The 27,973-nt window shown below is 46.9% G+C and overlaps 1 protein-coding gene across 2 annotated transcripts; it reads left to right on the top strand.

Annotated features, from left to right (window-relative positions):
• Window positions 1–52: 52 nt before the first annotated feature.
• LOC141121893 (uncharacterized) lies at window positions 53–27,124 on the top strand. 2 transcript variants are annotated; one of them, XM_073611649.1, is made up of 7 exons: window positions 53–129; window positions 25,282–25,410; window positions 25,756–25,890; window positions 25,977–26,100; window positions 26,217–26,314; window positions 26,396–26,566; window positions 26,658–27,118. In XM_073611649.1, the coding sequence occupies exons 2-7, from the start codon at window positions 25,315–25,317 to the stop codon at window positions 26,859–26,861; spliced, it is 828 nt and encodes a 275-aa protein (XP_073467750.1). In that variant the 5' UTR covers window positions 53–129; window positions 25,282–25,314; the 3' UTR covers window positions 26,862–27,118. The 2 variants fall into 2 exon arrangements, with proteins under 2 accessions (XP_073467750.1, XP_073467751.1); XM_073611650.1 differs by lacking the exons at window positions 53–129; window positions 25,282–25,410 and adding an exon at window positions 25,459–25,556 and having other exon boundaries at window positions 26,658–27,124.
• Window positions 27,125–27,973: the final 849 nt, after the last annotated feature.

The following is a 27,973-nucleotide window of genomic DNA, read 5'->3' as shown; positions in this document are numbered from 1 at the left end:
CACAAGGTGGTGATCTCACTTCTACCCAGATAGGAGGTCTCTATGGAAAACAGGAAGTGATGTCAGATACACACAGGAAGTTCCATAGGAAGTAGAGAGGAGACATTACTGGAAGTGACAGTAGAGGAGGTAATAAGATCTTATTTTCTATTTACACCCAGTAACCCCCCGTCATGTCCGTCCTCTTCCTCCATAGTCATTGTGATGTCTTTTATCTCCAGCAGATGATGATACACACATATATAGTGTGGAAATGTAGAATAACCCCGTATATTACAATGAGGGAATTTATGGTCTGTACCACGAGGGGAGTTATTGATGTCAGTAAATGTCGGTTCCAGACATTGTATGTGGGGGGAATGAAATGATAATTAAAGGTTGGGATTAGGGAAGATTTCTGTAAGATTTTACACAGGAATGATCAGCGCCCCTCCAGAGACACTATGATGAGTCTCACAATAGGAGTCTGAAAGGGACGGGATTTGGGGGGATGAGATGGTGAACCCGGAGTGTGGGGGGGGGGGCAATTTTATCAAAAAAATGGATTTTTCAGCTGAATACAATTGTACTGTGGGACTACAGGGCCCAGCACACAGTCATCCTACCAGCCGGGGTATTTCTAAATAAGTGCTGCCAGGTTACCCCAGGAGTTGTCTGACACTTTGTTATCAGAAAATTTTATTGGAAATATCGTGTTGTGGATTCAGATATTTTGTCCATAGTGCAAGCACTGCCCCAACATTTATTATTTGTAGATTAACCCCTTCAGGGCCAGAACATTTCCCCATTTATGAGGCCAGAATTATAAACTATAATAATACGTGTTGCTGTGTCCCCGATCACCTCCACACCAGTTATTGTGTCCCCGATCACCTCCACACCAGTTATTGTGTCCCCGATCACCTCCACACCAGTTATTGTGTCCCCGATCACCTCCACACACCAGTTATTGTGTCCCTGATCAACTCCACACCAGTTATTGTGTCCCGGATCACCTCCACACCAGTTATTGTGTCCCCGATCACCTCCACACCAGTTATTGTGTCCCCGATCACCTCCACACACCAGTTATTGTGTCCCTGATCACCACCACACCAGTTATTGTGTCCCGGATCACCTCCACACCAGTTATTGTGTCCCCGATCACCTCCACACCAGTTATTGTGTCCCCGATCACCTCCACACCAGTTATTGTGTCCCTGATCACCTCCACACCAGTTATTGTGTCCCTGATCACCTCCACACCAGTTATTGTGTCCCCGATCACCTCCACACCAGTTATTGTGTCCCTGATCACCTCCACACCAGTTATTGTGTCCCTGATCACCTCCACACCAGTTATTGTGTCTCTGATCACCTCCACACCAGTTATTGTGTCCCCGATCACCTCCACACCAGTTATTGTGTCCCCGATCACCTCCACACCAGTTATTGTGTCCCCGATCACCTCCGCACCAGTTATTGTGTCCCCGATCACCTCCACACCAGTTATTGTGTCCTGATCACCTCCACACCAGTTATTGTGTCCCTGATCACCTCCACACCAGTTATTGTGTCCCTGATCACCTCCACACCAGTTATTGTGTCTCTGATCACCTCCACACCAGTTATTGTGTCCCTGATCACCTCCACACCAGTTATTGTGTCCCTGATCACCTCCACACCAGTTATTGTGTCCCTGATCACCTCCACACCAGTTATTGTGTCCCTGATCACCTCCACACCAGTTATTGTGTCTCTGATCACCTCCACACCAGTTATTGTGTCCCCGATTACCTCCACACCAGTTATTGTGTCCCTGATCACCTCCACACCAGTTATTGTGTCCCTAAAAACCTCCCCACCAGTTATTGTGTCCCTGATCCCCTCCACACCAGTTATTGTGTCCCTGATCACCTCCACACCAGTTATTGTGTCCCTGATCACCTCCACACCAGTTATTGTGTCCTTGATCACCACCACACCAGTTATTGTGTCCCTGATCACCTCCACACCAGTTATTGTGTCCCCGATCATCTCCACACCAGTTATTGTGTCTCGGATCACCTCCACACCAGTTATTGTGTCCCCGATCACCTCCACACCAGTTATTGTGTCCCCGATCACCTCCACACCAGTTATTGTGTCCCTGATCACCTCCACACCAGTTATTGTGTCCCTGATCACCTCCACACCAGTTATTGTGTCCCTGATCACCTCCACATCAGTTATTGTGTCTCTGATCACCACCACATCAGTTATTGTGTCCTGATCACCTTCACACCAGTTATTGTGTCCTCGATCACCTCCACACCAGTTATTGTGTCCCCGATCACCTCCACACCAGTTAGTGTTGCCCCTGTTACCCCGGCCTGCCACCTGTACCTGCCCTGGCCTGTTTATTGAACATGAGTCTGCCTGCTTGCTGAAAATGGATGAGCTCCGGCATGTTCACATGCTGCATGTGCAGAGCCCGCCAGGAAGTCGGCACGGCACGCCTCTGCAGCCGCACATCGGGAAATGTCTCACTGCTTGTGATTAGCGCAGCACAGGCCGACTTCCTGGCGGGCTCTACACGTGCAGCATGCGAACACGCCGGAGCTCATCCTTATTGCTGAACTGACCCATCTGCACATCCCACTAACTACATATCTGGAAGACATCATGCCAGTGAACATGGCATTCTTGGGTTCCCATAGACTTGCTTCACTTATAGAAACTGGGACAGCTATAGATGACACTACACTAAGCTATATTCCCCGATCACTCAAACAGAGGTGACCATTACACTACATTGGTCTTTACACAATTGGTTGATTAGTGTGATACACAAGATACAATGGGCTCCGTTCACTAAAGCAGATCACATGCGGTATTTAGGTGATCTGACACGTTTTTCCCAAATACCGCTAAAAATGGCAATTCACTTTTTTGTGGTATTTACCTCAAAAAACAAAAGCATAAAACAGCATTAAAGTCAATTCACAGAAGTGAATAAATTAATGTAGTAATTAAGTTGTGATCCAAGCATGCAATATATGAAGAATGTGTTTTATTTTAACTGAATGTTAAGAAGCTGGTAGGTGCTGTCAACCAGTAAACAACATGGTTTTTAAGGAGCAGGTGGCGACCATGTCCATAGCAACTTGTAACTGTCATAGTAGTCAAGGAGCCGGCAGCCGCTGTGTCCTTAACAACTATGAGTCATCTGCAGAATGTAAACAAATTAATTGCTGGCATTTAAAACTGAAGAAAAATAACAACATGGAGCCCCCCAATCCATACCAGGCCCTTTGGTCTGTTATGCATTTTAAGGGGAACCCCACGCTAGTTTAAAAAAAAAAAAAAATGGAATGGGGTCTCCACAAAAATCCATACCAGACCTTTATCTGAGCATGCAGCCTGTTAGGCCACCCCCTCCGGAACAATACTAGACCACATGCCATTAACATAGGGGGTCCACAAAGCACTTTGTCTCCATGTTGATGAGGACAAGGGCCTCTTCCCCACAACCCTGGCCTGGTGGTTGTGGAGGGTCTGCGGGTGTGGGGGCTTATCAGAATCCGGAAGCCTCCTTTAACAAGGGGGGCCCCCAGATCCTGCCCCTCTCCTCCATGTGAATGAGTATGGGGTAAAAACACACAGCCAGTTTTTGACAAATCCTTTATTCAACCCCCTCTCCCCCCCCCAAAAAAAAAATCAAAAATAAATACCCCAGAAGTAGATCCAACCTCATGACGAACGCCAGCTGCTGACACAAGCAAAAAAAAAAAAAAAAAAACAGACTCACACTGACTCTTGGCTCCCATTACATGTCCGCTCCACAGCCTTCCACCGCTAAATAAAGTAAGGGGCGGTAGCACCCAATTAAGTCATTGGGTGACCCCACCCCCTTATGATGTCATCAACCCAGCATGCCACAGTCAATGGGGGCCTAGTATGGACTGGGGAACCCATGCTGTTTTTTCTTTCTTAATTTTTAAATGCTGGCAATTCTTTTGTTTACATTTTGCTGTCAGCGGGGAATCCTGCTGACAGCAGATGACTCGTGGCTGTTAAGGACATGGCAGCTGCCCAATCATTAACAACCATGACAGTTACTGGTTGTTAAGGACACTGGCTATCACCAGCTTTAAAGTACCGCAAGCTTTAACCACTAAAATACTGCATCACTTAATAAATAAAATAGCTCTTGCTGTATAAAATATCACACAATAAAATAGTTCAGTCTGTATTTTAGTAGCATTTTTTTGTGAATTGCAAAAAAAAATTGAAATAGTTGATAAAGCGGTAGATACCACTTAGTGAATTGAGCCCAATGCCCGGTATAATAATCAGTTCAAAGTGAAAGTCTCACACATGTGGTATCACCATACTCATAAGGGGTTTTCTTTCCTGCATTTTCAAAAAACACTGTGGCCAAAAATGACGTTTTCAAAAAACTTCCTATGCCTCTCCATAAACACCTGGGAGTGTTTACTTTCCAAAATAGGGTCATTTGGTGGGCATTTCCACTGTCCTGGTGCTCCAGGGCCTCCAAAAATGTGATAGGTAGTCAGGAAATTTAATGTGTTATTTATGGTCCTCGAAAGCCCAAAGGTGCTCCTTGGATTTTGGGTCCCTCTATGCATCTAGGCTGTGAAAAAGACTCACACCACTGAAAGCAAAAGGAAGACTTGCTCGTTGTCGCAGAGCGTTCTATAAATATGGAAATAAGGCAAGGAGGACGTTAGTAAACACCCTGTAAACCAATAGGGCTGGAAATTATATCAGGCAAATTAAAACAGGTGAGGATACCCTGGTGAAAATCAGCCAAGAAAATCGCATACGAGTTTAAAAAATATTATGCGGCCCTATATGATCTTGAAGAGCATAATGCTACTCACACACAGGAAGATAAACACTCTGCGGCACAGGGATATATAAAAGATTCAGGGATGCCGACACTACCTAAATTAGCCATTGAAAAATGAAATGCACCAACTTCGGAAGAAGAATTTAGAAGAGCATTAGATTTGAGGAATACAGGGAAAGCCCTGGGAGCAGATAGACATACTTTGCTCTGCTATAGATCTTTTGCAAATTGGTTTGCCAATTTGTACAGGCACATAATTCTCTTATGCCGCGTACACACGGTCGGACTTTTCAGCTACAAAAGTCCGACAGACTTTCGACAGACTTTCAACGGACTTTTGGCAGACTTTCAACGGACTTTCCAACGACTCGACTTGCCTACACACGATCACACCAAAGTCCGACGGATTCGTACGTGATGACGTACACCGGACTAAAATAAGGAAGTTGATAGCCAGTAGCCAATAGCTGCCCTAGCGTCGGTTTTTGTCCGTCGGACCAGCATACAGACAAGCGGATTTCTGGGTCCGGCGGAGTTACGACGTAAAGATTTGAAGCATGTTCCAAATCTAAAGTCTGTCAGATTTGCGACTGGAAAAGTTCGCTGAAGGTCCGGTGAAGCCCACACACGATCGGATTGTTCGCCGGATTTGGTCCGTCGGCGTCCGTCAGACAAGTCCGGTCAAAAAGTCCGACCGTGTGTACGCAGCATTAGAGTAGGTCAAACACTGCTTAGGGACATCTTACAGGCGAGCATAACAGTCATATCAAAAGAGGGGAGAGATCTGGCAGTCTGTTTGAGCTACCGGTCCATATTGTTATTAAATATCAATTTGAAAATGTTTACTAAGATCCTGGCATCAAGAATAACGCAGCATATAACATCTCCTATCCATCCAGATCAGGTGGGGTTTGTTCCAGGTAGGGACAATACACGATTGTTCAATGCAATTCATCATTGCACTTACCAATCGTTACCGCCAGTGGTTTTATCTACCGACAGGGAAGAAGCATTTGATAGGGTAGATTGGACATTCATACTGGCCACTTTAGAACATATAGGGCTTGGTGAAGAAGGGATGCAGAGTTGGATTTTGGCACTCTATTTGGCTCCCTCGGCTAGAGTGAGGATCAATGATGCCACCTCAGAAGGGTTCTCTATATGGAACGGAACCCGACAAGGCTGCCCATCGTCTTCTCTCATTTTATACTTACTCTTGAACCATTTTTACACATGGTTATTGCAAATCAGGATATGAAGGGTATTCATATGAAGGGGATGGTACATAAATTAGCGGCATAGGCAGACAACTTGATTTTCTTTTTGACCTCCCCTCTGACTTGTTTACCTTTGCTTTTGGTAGAAATGTGCAGATATGGTACCCTCTCGAACTGTAAAGTAAATTACTCAAAATTAGAAGTGAAGGGGGTGAGCATAGACATAATAGCAAAACATCATATAGGCTCTCAATTTAATTTTAAATGGATGGATTCACATATTCATTACCTAGGTTTGAAAATTCCGAACAATTTGCGTAAAGTTTTTGAACTTAAAGCGGAATTCCACCCATAGAAAATCAGCAGCTACAAAAAGTGTAATGCGGGCGTACGAAGCCTGGCTCCTCTTCCCCCCTCCTCTCTGCATTGTCACTGTTGGTGCCTGGCTGTGGCTTCACAGCCGGGCACCCACTGAGCATGCGTGAGCTGCGCTGCGCACTGTGACTGGCTGGGCAATCATCTGGGACCTGTGACGTGTCCCAGATGACTGCCGAGAGGGAGGGGTGAACTTGCTTCTGGCGCCACGGTGCCCAGGGAGGAAGTTGGAGCTGGATCCCTCTAAAAAGAGGGTATCCGCTCCCCCCCCAAAAAAAATTACATGCCAAATGTGGCATGTCAGGGGGTCACCTTCACTTAAAGCAGAAGTTCCATTTTCTTAATCGTACATCACGGGACACAGAGCCATAGTAGTTACTAAATGGGGGTTATATAGGCACCTTCAGGTGATGTACACTGGCACACCCTAGACAGGAAGTTTGACTCCCTATATAACCCCTCCCCCTACCAGGAGTACCTCGGTTTTTTTCGCCAGTGTCTAAGGTGTTGGTCACGAGTAAAGATGTGCTGTGCTGAGCTCCGCTGGAGCAATCCTTGCTGGGGCAGGCCATGCACCCGGATACATTCAAAGTGTCTTTTTAAGCCGAAATGAATGGTACCCGGGCCTCATGTCTGAAGAAACGAGGTTTTGTCTTTAACGCTTCTCTTTTTAGAGAGCTGGACCCCGGGAGACAGTGCTTTTGGTATTTTTAGTCATAAAGTTTCCTGGCGGGGTGCTTTACGGGTCCAGGGTGTGGATCCCGATAAAAAGGGGCCCCAGTTCCTGAAGGTTTGTTAACGGAGCCCAGCGTGAGTAGGTGAAGATTGGGTCTGTTTGGTTTACCACAGAACCCTGCAGCTGGATAAGGTAAGTGGATATTCCTAAGGAATTTTCTATTTCCTATGGGTTTTCTCCTTTAAGTAAATGTTTGTCATGCCTATGGTCGACACTGGGGGCTGTCAAGAGCACTTACCTATTCCATGCTGATCTTTCCCGTTTTGTGTCAGAGAAGCTGTACGCTTCCTCCAGCCCTGGTCTCAGGTAGGAAAGGGGGGATTTTTCTTTAAGGAGATCCCCCACCTGGACAAGAGATGGGTCTCTCACTAGAAGGCATGCGGGCATGGATCAGTCGGCAGTATGCCGCACCGCTCCCGCCATCACCACCATAGCACAGCGGTTCTCTTCCTCCAGCCTTCCTCTCCTTTCATCCCAGCCCTCCCTGCATGCGATCTGGTTGGGATTAGAGCCCACTCGCGTGGGAAAGCAGGCTTTTTTGAAAAAAGTGAAGGGGGGGCGCGGTGGGAAGTCAGAGGGGGGCGAGCCTTAGCGCGGCGTTGACGTGTGCAACACAGGGGCTCTGTAGGCTATAAGATACACCTTTGGCAGGTGCATTTAGCTGACAGAGGGACACAGAGCAGACGCGGGCATGTGAGTGTGGTGACACAGGCATTTCAGGACACATTTACTTAGCATCAGGAGTTTTAATAGCAGCGGCAGTTGCTGAACTATTACTCAGCGGTGGGTGCATTTTTTGTAGTACCTCTGCTTTTGTGCTTTGCACTATGGGTAGAAGAGGAGGTACAAATACCCCAAAAGATAAGGGTTCAAAGGGATCACCCTCAGGCTCTGAGGACCCTGCCTCTGCAACACCATCCTCCCCTGAAAAACCTAGGGAGGCTGGTCAGAATGAGCCATTGGGATTGTCAGGGGTTGCTACTGCTTCCGACATTTCAGCCCCTGAATATATGACTAAGCAGGATTTTTCCTCAGCCATAGTTGCATTAGAGGAAATATTGGTGGCTTTAATTGCATCTTCACAAGGTGGAAGAAAGCACATGAGGTCCCCTTCTGCCACCCAGGACCCTCAAGTAGAAGAACAGGGGCAGGGGGAAAATGATTTCTCCTCAGGGGACCCTGAAGAGTCTGGTGACTTCTCTTCCAAGGATTCAGGTGGAGAAGAACCTTCTTCGGTTTAACAAACTGAGAAATTGTGGGTGCAATCCCTAACTAAAATGATCCGTTCCACATTTAAACTACCCTTAACTGAGTCGGCTGAAAAGCCCACTTCTTGTTTGGGTTCACTAAAGTCTCCTCAGGCTTTGTGTGCTTTTCCTGTCCATTCATTGCTGGAAGAGCTTGTGTATTCTGAGTGGGATCACCCAGATAAGCAATTTTCTCCAAGCGTCTTCCAGGACAGCCCATGAGACCTTGGGCTCCTCCTACCAGGACAGGAAACACATTACACCCACCAGATAAAAGGGCGGTCCTCCAGGCCCATGTCAGTTATTTGTGTTTCCGTCTCCGGACGGGGGGAACCTGGTCCCTAGGTCTCATGAGCAGGGGCTCTATAGGGCTATTTGGGGCATTTCACTAACCTCTGCTCTGCCAGTAGCAGCACTCCGCTGGAGAGGTTGGCTGTGCTGCGGTCTCCTGTGTCTCAGTGCCTGGAGAGGGCCAGGACCGGCATGGAGTCAGCTCCTATAGCGCTGTCCTTAGGAAAGCAGCGGTTCCTCTCCTCACAGGCAGCGTGGCTAGTTGTGTGAGGAGAAGCAGGAAGCTGCGGCGCTCGAGTAGGGGGCGGGGCTTCTGTGCTCCAAACTGGCCCACAGGAAGTACTAAGAGCAGGTCACTTCCGGGGCATATGACATCATTGCCGGGCGCCGGAGACGCCGGTTCCAGTCTCCTTAAACGGCGCGAACAGGAGACACTGGCCGCTGGTGTCTTCTGGTGAAAGCAGCCAGGCTGTGGAAAGCCAGAAAGGGGCAAGATGGATCAATCTGCAGTTCCTACACAGGCAGTCGATGCGCCCAACACCAGCACCTCACAGGTAAGCCTGAAGTGTTATGTCACTGTCTTGCTCTCCTTGTGAGTGTTCCCTCCCCCTCCCCTCTCTGTAGTAGTGGGTTAAGGGGACACATTTCCTCCCTCCTGCACATGGTGGTTTGGAGTGGTGGGGTGGCTGTGAGTCTCATTAGGGGTCACTTATCTTTTTGTCTTACAGACCAAGACCCAAGACAAGACTCAAACGCAGCCACCTAAAAAGAAATGTGCGGTGTGCGCAAACAAATTGAGCTCCTCGTGGAGCAAAGCCGTTTGTCGCAGCTGTATAGATGGACTTGTAAAGGATGACCCGGTTACCTCTTGCCAGAAAATGCTAACCTCTGTTAGGGACTAGCTTGCATCCACCAGAGAGTGAAGACTCTGAGGTCAGATCTACCCGTTCTTCCCCTGAAGATTCAGGGTCAGATATAGAGTCCAGGGATAGAGAATCCACTCGAGGCTCGAGATTTAAGTTATCTGTAGAGGATGTGGATGACTTGTTAAAGGCTATCTATACCACCCTTGTATTGAAAGAGGAGGAGATTCAGTTATCCAAACACGATCTTATGTATAAGGGATTGCATAAGAAAAAACCTAGAGTTTTTCCAGTCCATAGTTCATTGGCTGATACTGTTAAACTGGAATGGGATAACCCGGAGAGAAAACCATTCTTCTCTAGTAACCTAAAAAGAAGGTTCCCTTTTGATGAGGACCCTGCGCAGCCATGGAATAAAAAATGGAAGCTGGACACACCTCTTTCAAAGGTTTCAAAAAATTCGGACCTAGCGTTTGATGATATGGGCACGCTTAAGGATCCGATGGACAAGAGGGGGGATATCCTTCTCCACAGAGCCTGGGACTCAGCGGTTGGGAACCTGAAACCAGCTCTAGCCTCCACTTGTGTGGCCAGGAATCTGGAGGTTTGGTTGACCCAGATTCAGTTACACCTGTCAGCGGGTACCTCGAGAGAGCAGATTTTGAAGTCCTTTCCTCTCCTCTTTCAGGTAGGGTTCTTTTAAAGAGAGAAAGAGAAAAAGGAATAAGAAATATGTACTCCTATCCCAGCAGGTTTTGAAAAATGAGGGTAAAACATTTGAGGAGAATAGTAGTTAGACATTACGCTAAATAGTCGTGTTGCAAAGGCTCCAATTATTTTAATATTTTATTAATGTTATTATTAAGTCTCACACATGCGGTACACCCATATTTGGGAGGCATAGCAGAATTATGTCTATGCTGTGTGTCAGAAATAACTTGTTGAAGCGGAGTTCCACCCAAGAATGGAACTTCTGCTTTAAGTGCAGGTGACCTCCTGACACGCCACATTTGGCATGTCATTTTTTTGGAGGGGGGGGGCGGATACCCTTTTTTTTTTTTAGAGGGATCCAGCTCTCCCTTCCTCCCGGGGCACTGCAGCACCGGAAGGAAGTTCACCTCTCCCCCTCCTTCTCGGCAATCATCTTGGACAAGTCACAGGTCCCAGACGATTGAAGTGCGTGCCCACAATGACAATGCTGGAGCCGCAGAGAGGAGCGGGGCTTCGTTCGCCCACATCGCAGGACAGTGGGACAGGTGAGTGTCCGATTAATAAAAGTCAGCAGCTACACTTTTTGTAGCTGCTGACTTTTATATGGGTGGAACTCCACTTTAAAATGGAAACTTAAAAAAAAAAAAAAAAAAAAATGGCAGCGTCAAAAAACCCACCATGCCTCTTACTAAATACTTTAGACTGTCTACATTGCAAAAAAAATGGGTAATTTCAGGGGGTATTTCTACTGTACTGGCATTTTAGAGCCTCTCGAAATCAGATAGCCAGTATATCACGGTTTATAAAATTTTATATATATATTAAAAGGCCAGTATGGTGGCCTTTATTTATAGGAGGAGCCCGGTGGATATTTCAGCTGACCGCTGCTCTCTGTCGGTTCCAGTGCGCGATTCGTTGCGTCACCAGGCCGACTCTTCAGCTCACTGCGTGTTTGTGAGTCTTGTTCTGAATACAGTACGTTGCGGTTGCTTATTCGTGGTTTGTTGTTCAAAGTCTTGCTCGCTGTCACAGGTAGGATTCGTTACCCCCTTGTCATATCACGTTCAACCAGCTTGTTTCTCGTTTTGTTCCCCATTAATTGTTCAGTTCTGCCATGGAGCTTACGAATCGTTCGTAGGCCTCCAGTACGCAGTAGTCACAGGCCCTTCACTGTTTCTTCTCCGATTCACAATGGATGCATGGCACACTTGCCATAGTGCAATTCGTACCTAGTCGCATCAGCGGCACTACGGTTAGCATCGGACACATCCCGCACCGATTCATACCATTCCCCCCCCTACCTTACTAACGATTCGTTCACTTCATGCCATATACATCACACCAATTCAAGCCTAAGTCGCCTTGTTGGCGCAAAACCCTTCGATTCACGCGTATCCCACGCACCGATCGTGACAGTTCGTACCATACCCTACCTTCGTTATTCATATCATTGTGCTGACCGATTCGGATCGTGTCAGCAGCTACATGCATCACACTCCAAACCGAACCTAGTCGCGCCAGCGGCACAACGGTTCGCATCACTTGCATCCCACGCATTCATATCGGTTCGTACCCTAACCTACGATTCGTTATTCACATCGTTGTTTTGACCAATTCAGATCGCATCAGCAGCTACATGCATCACACTCCAAACCGAACCTAGTCGCTTCGGCAGCACAACGGTTTGCATCACGAGTATTCCACACTGTAACGAGCCCCTTGCTTGGTCGGTTCTTCTCTCCCGACACTCCTCTGCAGCTATAGAATCAGATTGCAGATCGCAACATCTGATGGTTCGGTCATCCGATGCTCCGGGACTAGAACTACAGCGATGTGCCGTTCTAATCCAGTTGTGTAGCTCAGAACAAACACCAGGCAGGCTGTATGTAAGTTCAACCAGGAATCTCCCTTTGACAGGAATACAGGCCCTTTTATACAGTAAAAGAGGAGGTGCAGACCTCCTGCTCATATTACTCTAACAATACACCTGTAACCTAATTAACATGAGCTAGTTTACTAACATGACCTTTTGCCCAGACTTGTGGTCACCGAGCTTCACACAGTACATTATACATTATCATAAGTACAACCACAGGACATTTTCACAATAGCAGGAGCTAATTACAATTAACAATACAAACAGTGTTCTCTCCCCTCCTCAGCCTAGTCATCAACACCTATAGTAGGAGTAGACTGTTCGTCTCCTAGCCAGTCCTGGAGGCTAATGTGATCAGCTCACTCAATTAACATGTTGAGTTCAGAATCAAACAAACCAATAATAGTCTTTACATATATATCCTGGGAGATATTGGGGATAAATATTACTGTCCCATTTTAAGCAATCCAAGACATACCCTCCAAGTCACCATTTCCCATATGGCATACACAGGGTCCCCAGAGTCTGTGTGTCCTGGGGGACCAGGACCCGAATCCACAGTAATACCACCTCAAGAGTCCCCAGGCATACAGCTCACAAAGAGCACCGTCCCCCTAAATGCCAGGGCCCACGATCGATCGGCAAGAGGCTAGCATTCAGTCCCCTCCAAAAGTCTCTCTCCTGGCTAGGTCTGTCACATTTCTCCCCTTTCGGCAGGAGACTAACACAGGAGGAGACCCCAGATGGGTTGACTCCGAAGTTAGTCAGTAGTTCCAGTCCTCTAATGCCTGTACCCACACAGTACCCCAAACAAATTGTTCCAAACAAAGCATTATTCACCCAGCCAACCTCTGCCTCTCTCAGAGAACATATCTGCCACTGGGGAGAGGCCTGGACTGGCCCTTCTCCCTGGAGTCCTTTCTGCCGCTGGAGAGAAGACAGGGTGTCTGGGATCACTCCGTCATGCTGTTGGGGATCTGGGCCAACTGCCTAGCATCCCTGGGGTATACAGGTGGAGACTGAAGTCCCATCCACCTTCATAGGAAATCCATCCTCTGTTAGTTGAGGGCAGAGTCCAGCAGTACTCGGCCCTGTTGCCAGCCCTTCTGCTGGAAACCCCACACCATCTGCTCCGGCTAACTGTTAGGGCAGGAGGCTGGCTTCCTCCACTCCCAAACTGTGTAGCTGCTATTGGGGAGGTGAGCCGGCTGCTTCCTTTTCCATTCCCTCATCTGGATGTTGGGACGATATGTCTGTGGTACTGTCTCCCAGGTGCACGGATCTTTGCTGGGGAGGAAAGACCACTTCCTCCACCCTGGCCAACTGTTGGGGAGGGACAACGAACACCTCCTCTCCCTTCTCCCCCTGTATCCTGATCTGCTGCTGGGAAGTGACCACCTCCTTCTCACCCTGAGCCTCCGGAACCGCCGCAGGTGTAGGGCAGAGATCTTGGACCCTCTGTCCGGTTGCCAGCGCTTCAGCTGGGGATGTTCCTTGTAACTTCACAGATACTTCTGTTGGTGCTGGGCAGAGCACAGTGAAGTTTGGCCCTAATAACAGCTCTTCTTCTGCTGGAGGCTCACCAGGTTGTTCTTCCTCAGCAGAAAAGTCTATCAAATCCCCTGTCTCTGCAACCGGTGTCTGGGGATAATGGTTCACCATCTCCTCTTCGTGAAACCCAGAAGATGCTATCAGTGCTGGGTAGAGCACAGTGAAGTTTGGCCCTAATAACAGCCCTTCTTCTGCTGGAGGCTCACCAGGTTGTTCTTCCTCAGCAGAAAAGTCTAGCAGAGACAGGGGATTTGAAACTGGTGTCTGGGAATAAAGGTTCACCATCTCCTGTCCCTGGAACCCAGAAGATGCTATCAGTGCTGGGCAGAGGTTAGCAGAGCTCTGCCCTGTTGTCAGCACTTCAGGTTTGGGGATGGCAATCTTCAGATTTTCCACTGCCGATTCTCTGGCATTCTGCTGGACAGGCACATTCCTCCATCCAAGATCATCCAATGCAGAAACAGGTCCATCAAGGTCAGTCAGCACTTGCTGCATCCGCCATAAGACCTCCGCCTCCATAGCTGCGGGGCCAGGTTGGCAAAACACACTGTTACTCTGCCACATTGTCAACTCTTCAGCCAGGATTTCAGAGTTGTCATCTGGTATTTCTTGATAATCCCAGGCAAAGGGAGCACCACCCTGCTGCTGAGCAGAGTCTAACAGCTGTCTGTAGGTGATCTCCAGCCCCATTCCTGAATGGCCAGAAACTCCAAATCTTCCTGTGCCCAGTGCACTTCTGAGACATTCAGTCTTCGCTCTCTGCGCTCCATTATTTCCTCCAAACGCCACTCCCGATCACTCCCAAAGTCAGGGTCCCTGGAAAGCCTCCAGTATAACAATCCCAGGCCATCGTAGTCAAAGCCTTCCGTGGGGCTGTCATCTGCTGTCCACAGGTACACTTGGGCTACATACCACTGGTGGGCTCCGTAGCTCTCGTCCAACCGCATTTCTGCCCGGATCAGTCTGCTTAACTCAGCTGTCCACTCCTGGTTTGGCTGTTCCCCCAATAACAGCATTCGCACTTCATACTGCGACCAGTACCTTACATGGATGGAGGGGAGAACTTTTCTCTGGTTTCGCTGCTCATGGGCTAGCGCTTCCTTCCAGAGTTCGCAGCGGATAGAATCAAACCATCCTAGCAGGACCTGCTCTAATACTGGTCCTCTGTGCTTTATCTGCATCTCTCGCAACCTCCTTCTGAATTCCTCTTCCATGGTGGCTGGTATCTGTACCTCTCCTACTATCTGTACCTTGGATCCAGGTGATGGTTTGGATGTGTTCACGGCAAGGAAGCACGATCCCACCATTCCCTCCACGGCTCTCAAGTAAGTCTTTCAGCGTGGCTCTCCTGCAGGCTGGTTTGGAGTGTCCCAGTAACTGGAGAGCAAATCCCATGGCTGCCAACCAATATAACGAGCCCCTTGCTCACTCGGTTCCACTCTCCCGACACTCCTCTGCAGCTATAGAATCAGATTGCAGATCGCAACATCTGATGGTTCGGTCATCCGATGCTCCGGGACTAGAACTACAGCTATGTGCCGTTCTAATCCAGTTGTGTAGCTCAGAACAAACACTAGGCAGGCTGTATGTAAGTTCAACCAGGAATCTCCCTTTATTGACAGGAATACAGGCCCTTTTATACAGTAAAAGAGGAGGTGCAGACCTCCTGCTCATATTACTCTAACAATACACCTGTAACCTAATTAACCTAATTAACATGAGCTAGTTTACTAACATGACCTTTTGCCCAGACTTGTGGTCACCGAGCTTCACACAGTACATTATACATTATCATAAGTACAACCACAGGACATTTTCACAATAGCAGGAGTTAATTACAATTAACAATACAAACAGTGTTCTCCCCCCTCCTCAGCCTAGTCATCAACACTTATAGTAGGAGTAGACTGTTCGTCTCCTAGCCAGTCCTGGAGGCTAATGTGATCAGCTCACTCAATTAACATGTTGAGTTCAGAATCAAACAAACCAATAATAGTCTTTACATATATATCCTGGGAGATATTGGGGATAAATATTACTGTCCCATTTTAAGCAATCCAAGACATACCCTCCAAGTCACCATTTCCCATATGGCATACACAGGGTCCCCAGAGTCTGTGTGTCCTGGGGGACCAGGACCCGAATCCACAGTAATACCACCTCAAGAGTCCCCAGGAATACAGCTCACAAAGAACACCATTCCCCTAAATGCCAGGGCCCACGATCGATCGGCAAGAGGCTAGCATTCAGTCCCCTCCAAAAGTCTCTCTCCCGGCTAGGTCTGTCACACACACTCAACTCGTTACACTCCCTATCATAAATCTACGATTCATTGCGTATGCCATTTTTCACAGTTCGTTCCTACACATAATATTTCTGCTATCCTTTTCTTTTTGCCTCTCAGTAGGTTACCTTTGTTGCAAACATTGCAAGAATACGCATCAGCAACCGCTGCAAAACTCGTATCTCAGCATATACCCATTGCATTTGCTACAAACAGGCTTCTCAGCATACACTCCTTGCAATCGCTGCAAGTATTCGCATCTCAGCAGTTACCCATTCGCTACACCACAAACATGCTTCTCAGCCTAAAACGCCAAATGCTGCAAGCACACATCTCAACATAACTTCTTGCAAATCGCTGCAACCAGACTCAATTGCACTCACACAGTCACACTTTGTTTTAGTGGCACTTAATCGGCCACTCATCTCCAGTGGCATTCATACGAGCCACTCATTATTTCCCTCTGTCTTTCTCCCTCAGGTCAGTCGTGTTCAGGTGCCATCCTGTACCAGGTTGGACGTTATTTCCCCAGGTAAAAAAACAATATTTCTTTATCGTACATCACGGGACACAGAGCACCATAATAATGACTATGTGGGTTATACGCTTACCTTTACGTGATTGGACACTGGCAACCAATAGTAAGACGGTTCCTCCCATATAACCCCTCCTACACAGGAAGTGCCTCACTATTTTCGCCAGTGTCTTGAAGGTGATGGTCATGGCTGTTGAAGCTCTTCAGTTTCTTCAAAGAAATGTCCCACTGAGGATGTTATAATCGGATCCATTCGGATGGCTTACTAAGCTAAAGTGAATGGTACCCGAACCTTGGTTCAAGAACGAGGTGTTGCTTGTAATGTGTCCTTTTTAGGCGCTGGACCCTTGTTAAAGTTGGTATTCCTGGTCAATCTTGCCCAAGGAAACCATAAAGGGTGCTTTACAGGTCCAGGGGTGTGGACCCCAATATGGGGGACCCGGTCCCTGAAGGTCCTTAGAGGCACTACCCGCCATGATGGGGGAAGATTGGGCCTGGCAAGACAGGCCCTGCTGCTTGGGATGGTAAGTACTCCCTCTGGGGCCTTATATGTGTATGTATGTATGTATGTATATATATATATATATATATATATATATATATATATATATATATATATGTATTTCACCCTTATAAAAGTGCTAGTATAAGCCTTGAGCCTGTGCCAGGATTACAGAGACTGGTTTGGCACGCATTTTATAAATTTTTTGCGTGCGAGTGCGGGCCGCGTGCACACCGCGTGTGCGTCACCGGTGTGCGAGTGCGTCGCCGGTGTCCACGTGCGCTGCCGCTATCCGTGTCACAGGTGCACCGCGAGCGTCAGGACGGTGCATGCGCCATGCGGTAGGCGGGTCGCCGATCGCAGATGCGCGCGCTCGCTCTCATGCTAGTGCTTATAAGCATGGAGCTCCTGCCGTGCGCATGGAGGAAGCAGAGCAAATGGTGGGCACGTGAGCCTGGTGGTCTTGGACACAGCGGTGACAGGTTTAAAACTAGTTGTAGTTTGTGGGGAGTACTCCTTTTTAGTTTCCTCGTGTGTAAGCAATGTCTTCCAAAAAACGAGGAACAAGGAACAAGGCAAGCACAGGGGTAAGAGTCCCTCCACAAAAAGACAGGAGACCAACCCCATGGTGATGCAGCCTCAGTTTCTCCTGAAGGACCTGCGGCTTCTGACCTGGCTGAGCCATTGCACTTGTCAGGCATAGTAGCCAGTACCAATGTACCTGCCTCGGCTTATGTTACAAAGGATGATTTGGCATCTGCCTTAGCGGGTCTTGAAGGCAAAATAGCTGGCATGATTGCCTCTGTAACACAAGGGGGAAGGAAGCGTAATAGATCTCCCTCCCCCGGGCCTGGGCCAAGTGGTGAGTCACTAGAGCCCCAGGACTCTTATAGCCAGATGGGTCCAGGTAACCTGGAACCAGAATGGGCAGAGGATCCAGAGGAGGTGGTCATGAAGGACCAGGAGGTAGGAGAGGCTGAAGATTCCTCGGCTGAGGACTCTGGCTCTGAGGAGCCAATTTCAGCCTCCCATTGCCAGAAATTGTTTATCCAATCTCTAATGGAGATGGTACGAATTGGGTTTAAGTTACCCCCAGTTCAGGAGTCTGCACTCTCTTGTTCCACTCTGAGATCTTTGCGACATAAACAAATTTCCCAAGCTTTTCCCTTGCATCCGTTACTGGAGCAGGTGATTTATGCGGACTGGGAGCATCCTGACAGGATATACTTACCTCCCAAAAGGTTTTCTGTTTTATACCCTATGGAGGAGAAGTTTAGGGAGAAATGGAGCACACCTTTGGTAGACACTGCCATATCTTCCGTGAATAAAAACTTAACCTGTCCAGTGGATAATGCCCAGGTTTTCAAGGATCCGGCTGATAAAAAGCTAGAGTCCTTATTGAAGGCCTCCTTCTCGGTTGCCAGTGCAGCAGTTCAGCCTGCTATTGCAGCCATTGGGATTTGTCAATCCCTAAAGGATCACTTTAAGAGGATAGTAAAGAACATACCTGGCCTGGAGGAATCTGCTGAGGAACTATCCCTCATGCCTTGTGTTTTTCGGGAGACGCTTTAAAAGACTCTATCCAACAGATGTCTCGTTTTGCGTTACTATTAGTTCATATGCGCAGAGTATTGTGGCTAAAGAACTGGTCTGCTGAGACACCATGTAAAAGGCTACTTGCTGCTTTTCCATTTCATGGAGAGCGTCTGTTTGGCGAAGATCTGGATAAATATATCCAAAAGATCTCTGGAGGAAAGAGCGCTCTGCTTCCTATTAAAAGGAAGGGGAAACAGCCCTCTTATAAAATTCCTAATCCTCCAGGGCCTGGTGCCTCTTCCCCTAAGCGGTATCGACGGCCTCAGCCGTCTGGGTTTAAAAGACCACAGGGTCAGAAAAAACCCTGGACCCAAAAGCCACCCAAGCCCAACTCCAAGTCTACCTTGTGAAGGGGCGCCCCCGCTCTCACGGGTGGGGAGCAGGCTTCAGCTGTTTGGGGAGGCCTGAGAAGAACTGGTTCAAGACAGATGGGTCATTTCCACTGTAAAGAACGGTTACAGAATAGAGTTCCGGGAGGTTCCCCTGAACCACGTTCTACACTCAAGGGTCCCGGCGGATCCAGAGAAAAGAAGTTGCCTACTCCTAGTTTTCACCATCTGCTGATGCAGGGAGTAATTGTAAAGGTCCCGCACGAGGAAATATTCAAGGGGTTTTACTCAAACCTATTCACCAAATGGGGAAGTAAGGCCCATTTTTTACCTCAAGGCTCTCAACTTCTTTGTAGACGTCCGATCTTTCCGCATGGAGTCGGTTCGTTCAGTAATAAGGTCCCTGAGAAAGGAAGACTATTTGGCATCAATAGATATCAAGGATGCGTACCTTCTTGTGCCGATCTTCGGTCCACACCAAAGGTTCTTACGGTTCGCCTTAGAGGGCAGTCATTTCCAGTTTGCGGCACTGCCTTTCGGTCTAGCCACAGCCACCAGGGTCTTCACAAAGGTTCTGGCCCCAATATTGGCTTCCCTAAGATCTCAAGGAGTCTCCATAATAGGATACCTGGACGATCTACTTCTAAGGGAATGCTTTCGCCCTACACTAGTTCTTTTATTCCATTCCCTTTCTTCACTTCGGCACAGCCTTCTGCCCTCTCTCTCTCCTCCCCCCTTTTATCTTCATCCCACCTCCAATTTTTGTCATTCCCTCACTTCTATCCACTAATTTTCACCCATTCACAGTGATTCCTCGTGGTTTCATGCCTTCCCCATTGACGGCCTGTGTTAGGGGTTTCCGTTGGCCCGTCCACTGCGGCTCCCGGTTGGAGGTTATTCCGGATGCCTTGGCGGCCCACATTATTCCATTACCCTACAGACCTTAACCAGTAAGTATGCACTGACATGCTGCTGGTGATGTCATTTTACCTCTATCCATCATTGATTATCTTTATATCCAACTTTTAGACTACCACGTGCATGCTCCTGACGAGTGGCGCTCAGCCACGAAACGCGTAGAGCTACATGATGCCGTGTCTTCACCTATTCTCTACCTGGTTCAAGTTTTTATACAATCATCACCTTTACAGGCTTAGTGAGGCCATAGGCCCTGCAGGTTTTACCTTATATTTATTATTTTACCCTATCATGTTTGTGGAACTTTGGAATTTTTCATTGAATCACCACGCTTTTCAATTGGTATCCTGTTATCAATTTATTGTGTACTGTTTTTTACCTGTACCTTGACATCAATGGTTATGTTTCAAGATACGTATATTATCCTCTTAATGTTGTTATCATGTATCAACAATCTTTGTACATTTATATTGTAACAATAAAATTCCTCTCTTCCACATAATTACCATCATCTCGCTTTCATGTGCTTCATTCAAAGTCCCACCCCCTCCGCTCCCCTTCTTGCTACACTAGTTCTAAACGTGTCAAGAACAGTGCGTGTCTTATAATGCCTAGGTTGGGTACTAAATTTGAAAAAGTCAGCTCTTTGTCCGACCCAAACCTTGGTGTATCTGGGTCTGGTCTTGGACACCACCCAAGAAAAAGTGTTTCTTCCGCCCTTAAAGGTCGCCTCCATAGTGGAATTTGTACAGAAAGTGAAAATAGAACCAACACCTTCCGTTCGGCTGTACATGAGGTTATGGGCAGCCCAAAGAGAAGTAAATCATATACTAACCTGGGCAGAAAAACATGTGCCATTTCTGTCGGCAGTGTTTATCCCGGGGGTGGACAATTGGCAGGCGGATTTCCTGAGTCGCCAGAAATTGTTACCAGGGGAATGGTTCCTGCATCCCGAGGTTTTTCTACAGATCTGCCAATACTGGGGGACCCCAGATGTGGATCTGCTGGCATCCAGATTCAATGCCAAACTGGTCCAGGACCAAGGATCCGCTTGCTGTCGGGATAGACGCGTTAGTGGTTCCATGGGATCAGTATTCTCTGATATATGCCTTCCCTCCGATCCAAATTCTGCCGCACTTACTACGCAGAATACGGGAGGAACGGAAGCCGGTGATCTTAGTGGCCCCAGCGTGGCCCAGGAGATCATGGTACTCGGAGATTGTGAAGTTGGCAGTAGGAGATCTGTTGGTTCTGCCTTGCCGCCCAGACCTGTTGTCTCAAGGGCCCATATTCCATCCTTCTTTACGGTTGCTGAATTTGATAGCCTGGCTATTGAGACCAGACTATTGAAAGACCGTGGTATTATGGGTTCAGTCTTGTCCACTTTGATAAACGCTAGAAAGTCCGTTTCTAGAGCTATCCATTATAGAGTCTGGAAGTCATACATTTCTTTTCTTGTGTGAGAAAAGGAAATGGAACCCTCGTAGGTATACGATTGGAAGGGTGCTCGCCTTTCTCCAAACAGGAGTAGACTTGCAGCTTGCTTTAGGGACAATCAAGGGACAGATTTCGGCCTTATCGTTTTTTTTCCAAAGACCAATTGCATCCCATTCTTTGGTGCTAACCTTTGTCAAGGGAGTAACACACCTCAGGCCACTGCTTAAACCACCTTTATGTCCTTGGGACCTAAATTTGGTACTGTCAGCCTTACAGAGTCAGCCCTTTGAACTTATTAGGCATATCCCTTTTGTCCTATTGACCAGGAAATTAGTTTGTCTAATGGCTGTAACATCGGCTAGAAGGGTGTCAGAATTGGCCGCCCTTTCGTGCAAAGAACCTTTTATGGTTCTTCATCAGGACAGAGTGGTCATGCGTCCTCGTCCGGATTTTCTACCAAAGGTAGTTTCCAAATTTCATTTGAATCAGGATATCATTTTACCTTCCTTTTTTCCAAACCCTAAAACTAGGGAGGAAAGGCCGCTTCACTCACTGGATGTGGTGAGAGCGATAAAGGTTTACTTAGAAATGTCAGCTCCCTTTCGGAAAACTGACTATCTTTTTGTCTTGCCTGAGGGTCCTAAAAGAGGACAGCCGGCAACAAGTTCATCTATATCCAGGTGGATTCGCCAGACTATTGTCCAGGCGTATGGATTAAAGCGCAGGGTTCCACCCCGGGATTTAAAAGCACACTCCACTAGAGGGGTTAGTGCATCATGGGCAGTATGCCAGTAGGTGTCTATGGCTCAGGTTTGCAAAGCAGCCGTTTGGTCTTCAGTTCATACGTTCACCAGGTTTTACCAGGTGGATGTGAGATCTCAAAATGAGATTTGGCCACAGCATGCTGCAGGCTGCTTTATAATCTCAGATCCATTGGGTCTAGGGATGATGTGTCGTTCCCCCCCCCCCCCCCCCCCTCAGCTGCATTGCTTTAGGACATCCCACATAGTCATTATTATGGTGCTCTGTGTCCCGTGATGTACGATAAAGAAAAATGGATTTTTAAAACAGCTTACCTGTAAAATCCTTTTCTTGGAGTACATCACGGGACACAGAGGTCCCTCCCCTCTTTTTCTGGGATCGTCATTGCTTGCTACAAAACTGAGGCACTTCCTGTGTAGGAGGGGTTATATGGGAGGAACCGTCTTACTATTGGTTTCCAGTGTACAATCACCTAAAGGTAAGCGTATAACCCACATAGTCATTATTATAGTGCTCTGTGTCCCATGATGTACTCCAAGAAAAGGATTTTACAGGTAAGCTGTTTTAAAAATCCATTTTTTGCCACCAAGCTGGCCTTTGGCTCTAAAAGCAGCCCCTGGTTGTTTGACATTTTTGCCCAGTCCCTCACTTGGATCCAATCACACCAGGCCCAGTGCCACAAGGTTATCCATAATCTCGATGACTTTCTGCTCATTAAATGGCCAGACATACCCCTGGTAAATCTAGACAGGCTAAGAGTGGTCTTCAACAATCTCAATGTGCCTATAGCCGAACACAAAGTGGAAGGCCCAGCACATTCCATCACCTTCTTGGGCATTGTCCTGCACATGCAGGCTTGCCCGCCTGATGACAAACTAGCCCGTGTTAGGTCAGTCATTCGCAATTTTACCCGGTCACAGGGCTGTACTAAAAGACAGCTGCAGTCCTTAGTAGGCATGCTCAATTTTGCAATGAGGATTATTCCACAGGGGCGGTAGTTCATCTCACGGCTCTTGGTCTTTTTCGCCCGAGTACAGGACCCCGACCAAGTCCTCAGACTAGACACAGAAGCCATAGCGCACTTAACTAGGGAAGAGTTCCTCACCAACTGGAATGGCATATCCATGTTTATTCCCTCAGTATTAGCCCAGTTGCCACAAGTATTCACAGACGCTGCAGCCTCCACAGACTTTGCTGTTATTTTTGGTCACCACTGGTTTCTGGCCTCCAGAAATCTACTTGATTTCTGGTTTTGCTCGATCCTCGTCTTTGTTCGAAATGTACCCCATTGTGGCAGCAGCCCAAGTCTGGGGCCACACGTGGACAGGTCAGTCAGTACTCTTCACCACAGACAACCAGGCTACGGCCGACATCATTAATAAGGGTAGATACAAGTCGCTCCCCGTCATGTCCTTCCTGCGCAGGCTGGTACAATTATCATTACATCACCAATTAAATATTTACTGTGAGCATATCCCTGGCAAGTGCAATGCTGCAGCAGATGCACTGTCTTGCTTCAATTTTGTCTCATTCTTCCAGCAGGTATCCGGAGCCGACCTGTCATCCACTCCTATCCCACCTTGGTCTCAACTAACAATGGGTTGAACCCACATCTTGCCAATGCAACCCGGCTCATCAACCACTCGCTGTCTTGCAACACACTTAAGGCTTACCGCACGACCTGGAAGACCTACTGCAGGTTCCTAGCCGCTTGTCCCGGAACCACAGCAGACGACGTCAGTCACGTCCTAGCCTTCATATCTTATTGCCATACACAGCTGGCTCTCGCTCATAACACTATCAGGTTGTACCTAGCTGGTATTCAGCATTTCCTGTCCTTACAGAATATCCGACAGCCATCTGTGTTCACAGCTCATACAGTGAAAGCCCTGCTGCGGGGAATTCAGAAGCAGCAGCCCGCTACCAACGGCAAATGCTTACCCATCACAAGCACTATCTTCAGGGGCATGTCCAAAATCCTCACACTTTCCCCCTTTTGGGCTCTTGCCCAACCTGGTCATCCAGGCGGCCATCTACCTGGCTTTCCACGACTTCCTACGACCTAGCGAGTTCACCTCTGGTAGTACCAGTAGACAGGTACTGTAAGACACCTGCTGACTCGCTTCCCAAACCATTATGTCCTTCACCTTACGGTCTCCAAAACACAACAAACCGGACCCAGGGTAGATATAAACTTCTTCAGGACCAGCAATGCTTGATGCCCAGTAACCATCCTTGACCGTCTGCTCTCTAACCTACCCAGCCAGCCAGTCTCCAGCCCGTTACTGCCTTTTCTGGTCAACCCCCTGACTGGCAGTCAGTTTATCAAACATGTTAGGGTCCTACTGGTCAACTTAGAACCTAGATCCCAGGCAGTATTCTGGACATTCCTTCCGGATCGGTACAGCCTCAGCCGCATCTCAGCACGGAATGCCAGACCATGTTATCAAGAAGCTAGGCAGATCAGATGGAAGTCCGCCTGCTTCACCAGATATATTCCGAACCCTCAAGTGGAGATGGCCCTAGCCTTCTCCAAGCTTGCTCAATCAGCTTAGGATCAATAAAGATATATTCCCTACCTGCTTTTTTTTGGCCCCTTCTCTTGGCTTACCTACCAGATGACCAAAGGCCACACCACAGGTCTATTTATGTTGTAAGTCTAGTTGTGTGTTTATGTGATCCACATCTGTCTCGGTCTTAGGGCCATGACTTTATATATATATATATATATATATATATATATAATCTCCCATAGTTTGTGGACTATAGCTTTCCTACAGACTAAACAATATACGCTGATTTGAGTTATTTTTATCAAGGAAATGTAACAGAATACTGTTTGGCTTAAATTTATGAAGATAATTTATTTTCAATATTTTAAAAGAGAAAAAATGTGTTTTTTTTTTCAAAATGTGTGTATTTTTTAATTTATATAGCAAAAAATGTAAAACTTAGTGAGGTTAAATACCACCAAAAGAAAGCTCTATCTGTTTAAAAACAAAAAGATAAAAATTTAATTTGGATACAGTGTTACATGACTGAGTAATTGTTATGAGAGCGCTGAAAGCCGAAAGTTGGCCTGGTCAGGAAGGGAATAAAAGTGTCCGCTATTGAGCTGGTTTAATGTACAGCAATCCTCCTATTCCCCCCTAACATCCACATCCTATTATTGTGTGACCAATACCATCCAAATAATTCTTAATTTCTTTTACCAAAGTTATCCGTCTACAAGGAGACCTGTATAGATAAAATGATGGCACCAATGATGATGGAGGAGGACCGGAGTCACATGACTGAGAAGATACTAAACCTCACCCTGGAGATCATCTACCTGCTGACCGGAGAGGTGAGGAGGATTCTGGGAGGTCACATGACATCACTCTTATATCTATTAATAAAACACAGACTTGACCGGAGAGGTGAGGAGGATTCTGGGAGGTCACATGACATCGCTCTTATCTCTATTAATAAAACACAGACCTGACCGGAGAGGTGAGGAGGATTCTGGGAGGTCACATGACATCACTCTTATCTCTATTAATAAAACACAGACCTGACCGGAGAGGTGAGGAGGATTCTGGGAGGTCACATGACAAACTCTTATCTCTATTAATAAAACACAGACCTGACCAGAGAGGTGAGGAGGATTGTGGGACTCTAACATGATATTCCTATTGGTTCCTCAATACAGAGATTTCCTCTTGTGAAGTCAGGTGATCATATGACCATCACAGTGCCTCCATGTGACTCCCTAAAACCTGAGAGACACAACATACAGAAGATTCTAGAAGTCACCAAGAAGATGATGGAGCTGCTGACAGGAGAGGTGAGCGGTGCTGGGAATTCTGGGACATTATCCAGTAACAGACAAGGGATGTGTCTGGATGGTGACTGTATCATTGTGTGTGTCAGGTTCCTATAAGGTGTCAGGATGTCACTGTCTATTTCTCCATGGAGGAGTGGGAGTATTTAGAAGGACACAAGGATCTCTACAAGGACGTCATGATGGACAATCAGCCGCCCCTCACATCACCGGGTAAGAGGAGACTTTATTGTAAAGGAGAGAGCAGTACGGAGGCTCCACCTAGATCCCCCATCATCTGATAAACATATAGAAACAATGTATTCAGTCAGTGTGTGTGTTTCCTACAGATGGATCCAGTAATGGGAACCCACCAGAGAGATGTCCCCATCCTCTGTATTCCCGGGATTCCACACCGGAAGATCACACCATCCCTCACCATCATCAGGTAGATGAGGAACAATCACTGATAGTTAAAACTTATAGAGAAGCATTTTGTGTTACAATGAATGTTTTATTATATTTGCAGAGTGGAAACCTCGGGGATTATAATATTGTTGGTAAAGAAGAGTATAAAGAGGAGGATGAGTATGGAGTGATGGAGCCACCTAATACCAGGAACCCACCAGAGAGATTTCCCCGTCCTCTGTATTCCCGGGATTCCACACAGGAAGATCACACCATCCCTCACTGTTACAAGGTTAATAGAATGAAGCTTATAAAACGCAAATGGATTGTTTATGTCAGCTTATTTTTTACAGATGACATTTTCTCTCATTTTCTTGATTTAGAGTGGAGATCCAATCGATGTAGAATTTGAGGGTAAAGCAGAAGAAGAAGAGAGGTATGTGAGGGATGATCAGCAGTCTATGGAGGAGGATGGAATAACGGGGACATTTATAGAGGAGGACACTCCTACAGAGATCAGCACAGGTGGGTCATTAACACTAAATACATTCCTCCACCCATACTGCTCACTGATTGGTCCAGAGTAGGGCGGGGACTGGGTGATTTTCTGTATTTCTCTCAGATAATCTTCCTTCCCTGTGCTGCAGACACAATTTATGTATCTAGACTGGATTTATGGAGATTCTGGGGTTCAGCTGGCGGCAAAATGTTCATTTTCATCATAGGCATTGACCTGGGACATGTTTTTTGGATCTTCTGCCTCATACCCGGTTCTAGTAAGATCTCTGAAGCCCCATACACACTATCAGATTTTCTGCTGATTTTTGCCTTCAGATTTACCAAAACCATGTAGTACAAGGGCCTGCCTGATTGCATACAAATTGAAACTCCTAAAGTTTGACCTCATATTATATGGTTTTGATAAGTCTGAAGGAAAAAATCAGCAGAAAATCTGATAGTGTGTATGGGGCTTAACAGAACAATTCTCCCAGGATTACTTGTTCTGTTGTCTGCTGGCTGTGCCGGGTGGAGGGATATGTCTGTATAGTCTCAGACCCAAGTCACTGAGTGCAGTCTCAGGAGATGGGAGGTAGCGGTGTGGGATCTCTGCAACTTGTCTCATGTAAACATTTAAGCATCCACTGATTACTAAATACCAGTATTATGAGTCCTGACCCTTACACTGTATAATTTATATTGTACATTACATACTCCTGACCCCTGCACTATATACTCTATGTTGTACATTACATCATTCTGGTAATGTATAGCCCTAACTGTTGTATCTTCTATAATACACTACATTGGACTTACTTATTTTGCAGCTGGACATTTCTACCAGCTTGACATTTAATATCTGATGATTTGATTGGAGCACAGACTTTTACATGTTGATAATAATGTGATAACAGCCTCAAACTTTGGAACCTTAAAGCGGGGGTCCACCTATCTACCGTTTTTTTTTTTTTTTTTTAGTTCATTCACAAACTTTTCTTCTCAGCATTACATACTCACATATTGTGTGTAATATGTCCGCCTGTGTCAGATTTCGTCGGAAAGAATAACTTATATTATTCACTGCAGGCGGTTTCCATCTTCATTGTGGGCATTTGAAGCCCACAAGCATTTATTTCCTGGATGTGGTGAATGCTGTGCTCCCAGCATTCACCGCTCGTTCCCGCACATGCTCAGTGGCATC

The sequence above is a fragment of the Aquarana catesbeiana genome, unplaced genomic scaffold, assembly GCF_042186555.1.
Source record: "Aquarana catesbeiana isolate 2022-GZ unplaced genomic scaffold, ASM4218655v1 unanchor233, whole genome shotgun sequence".
Taxonomy (NCBI): domain Eukaryota; kingdom Metazoa; phylum Chordata; class Amphibia; order Anura; family Ranidae; genus Aquarana; species Aquarana catesbeiana.
Note: the sequence above shows the minus strand (reverse complement) of the source record. Positions and strands in the feature narration are given on the sequence as shown.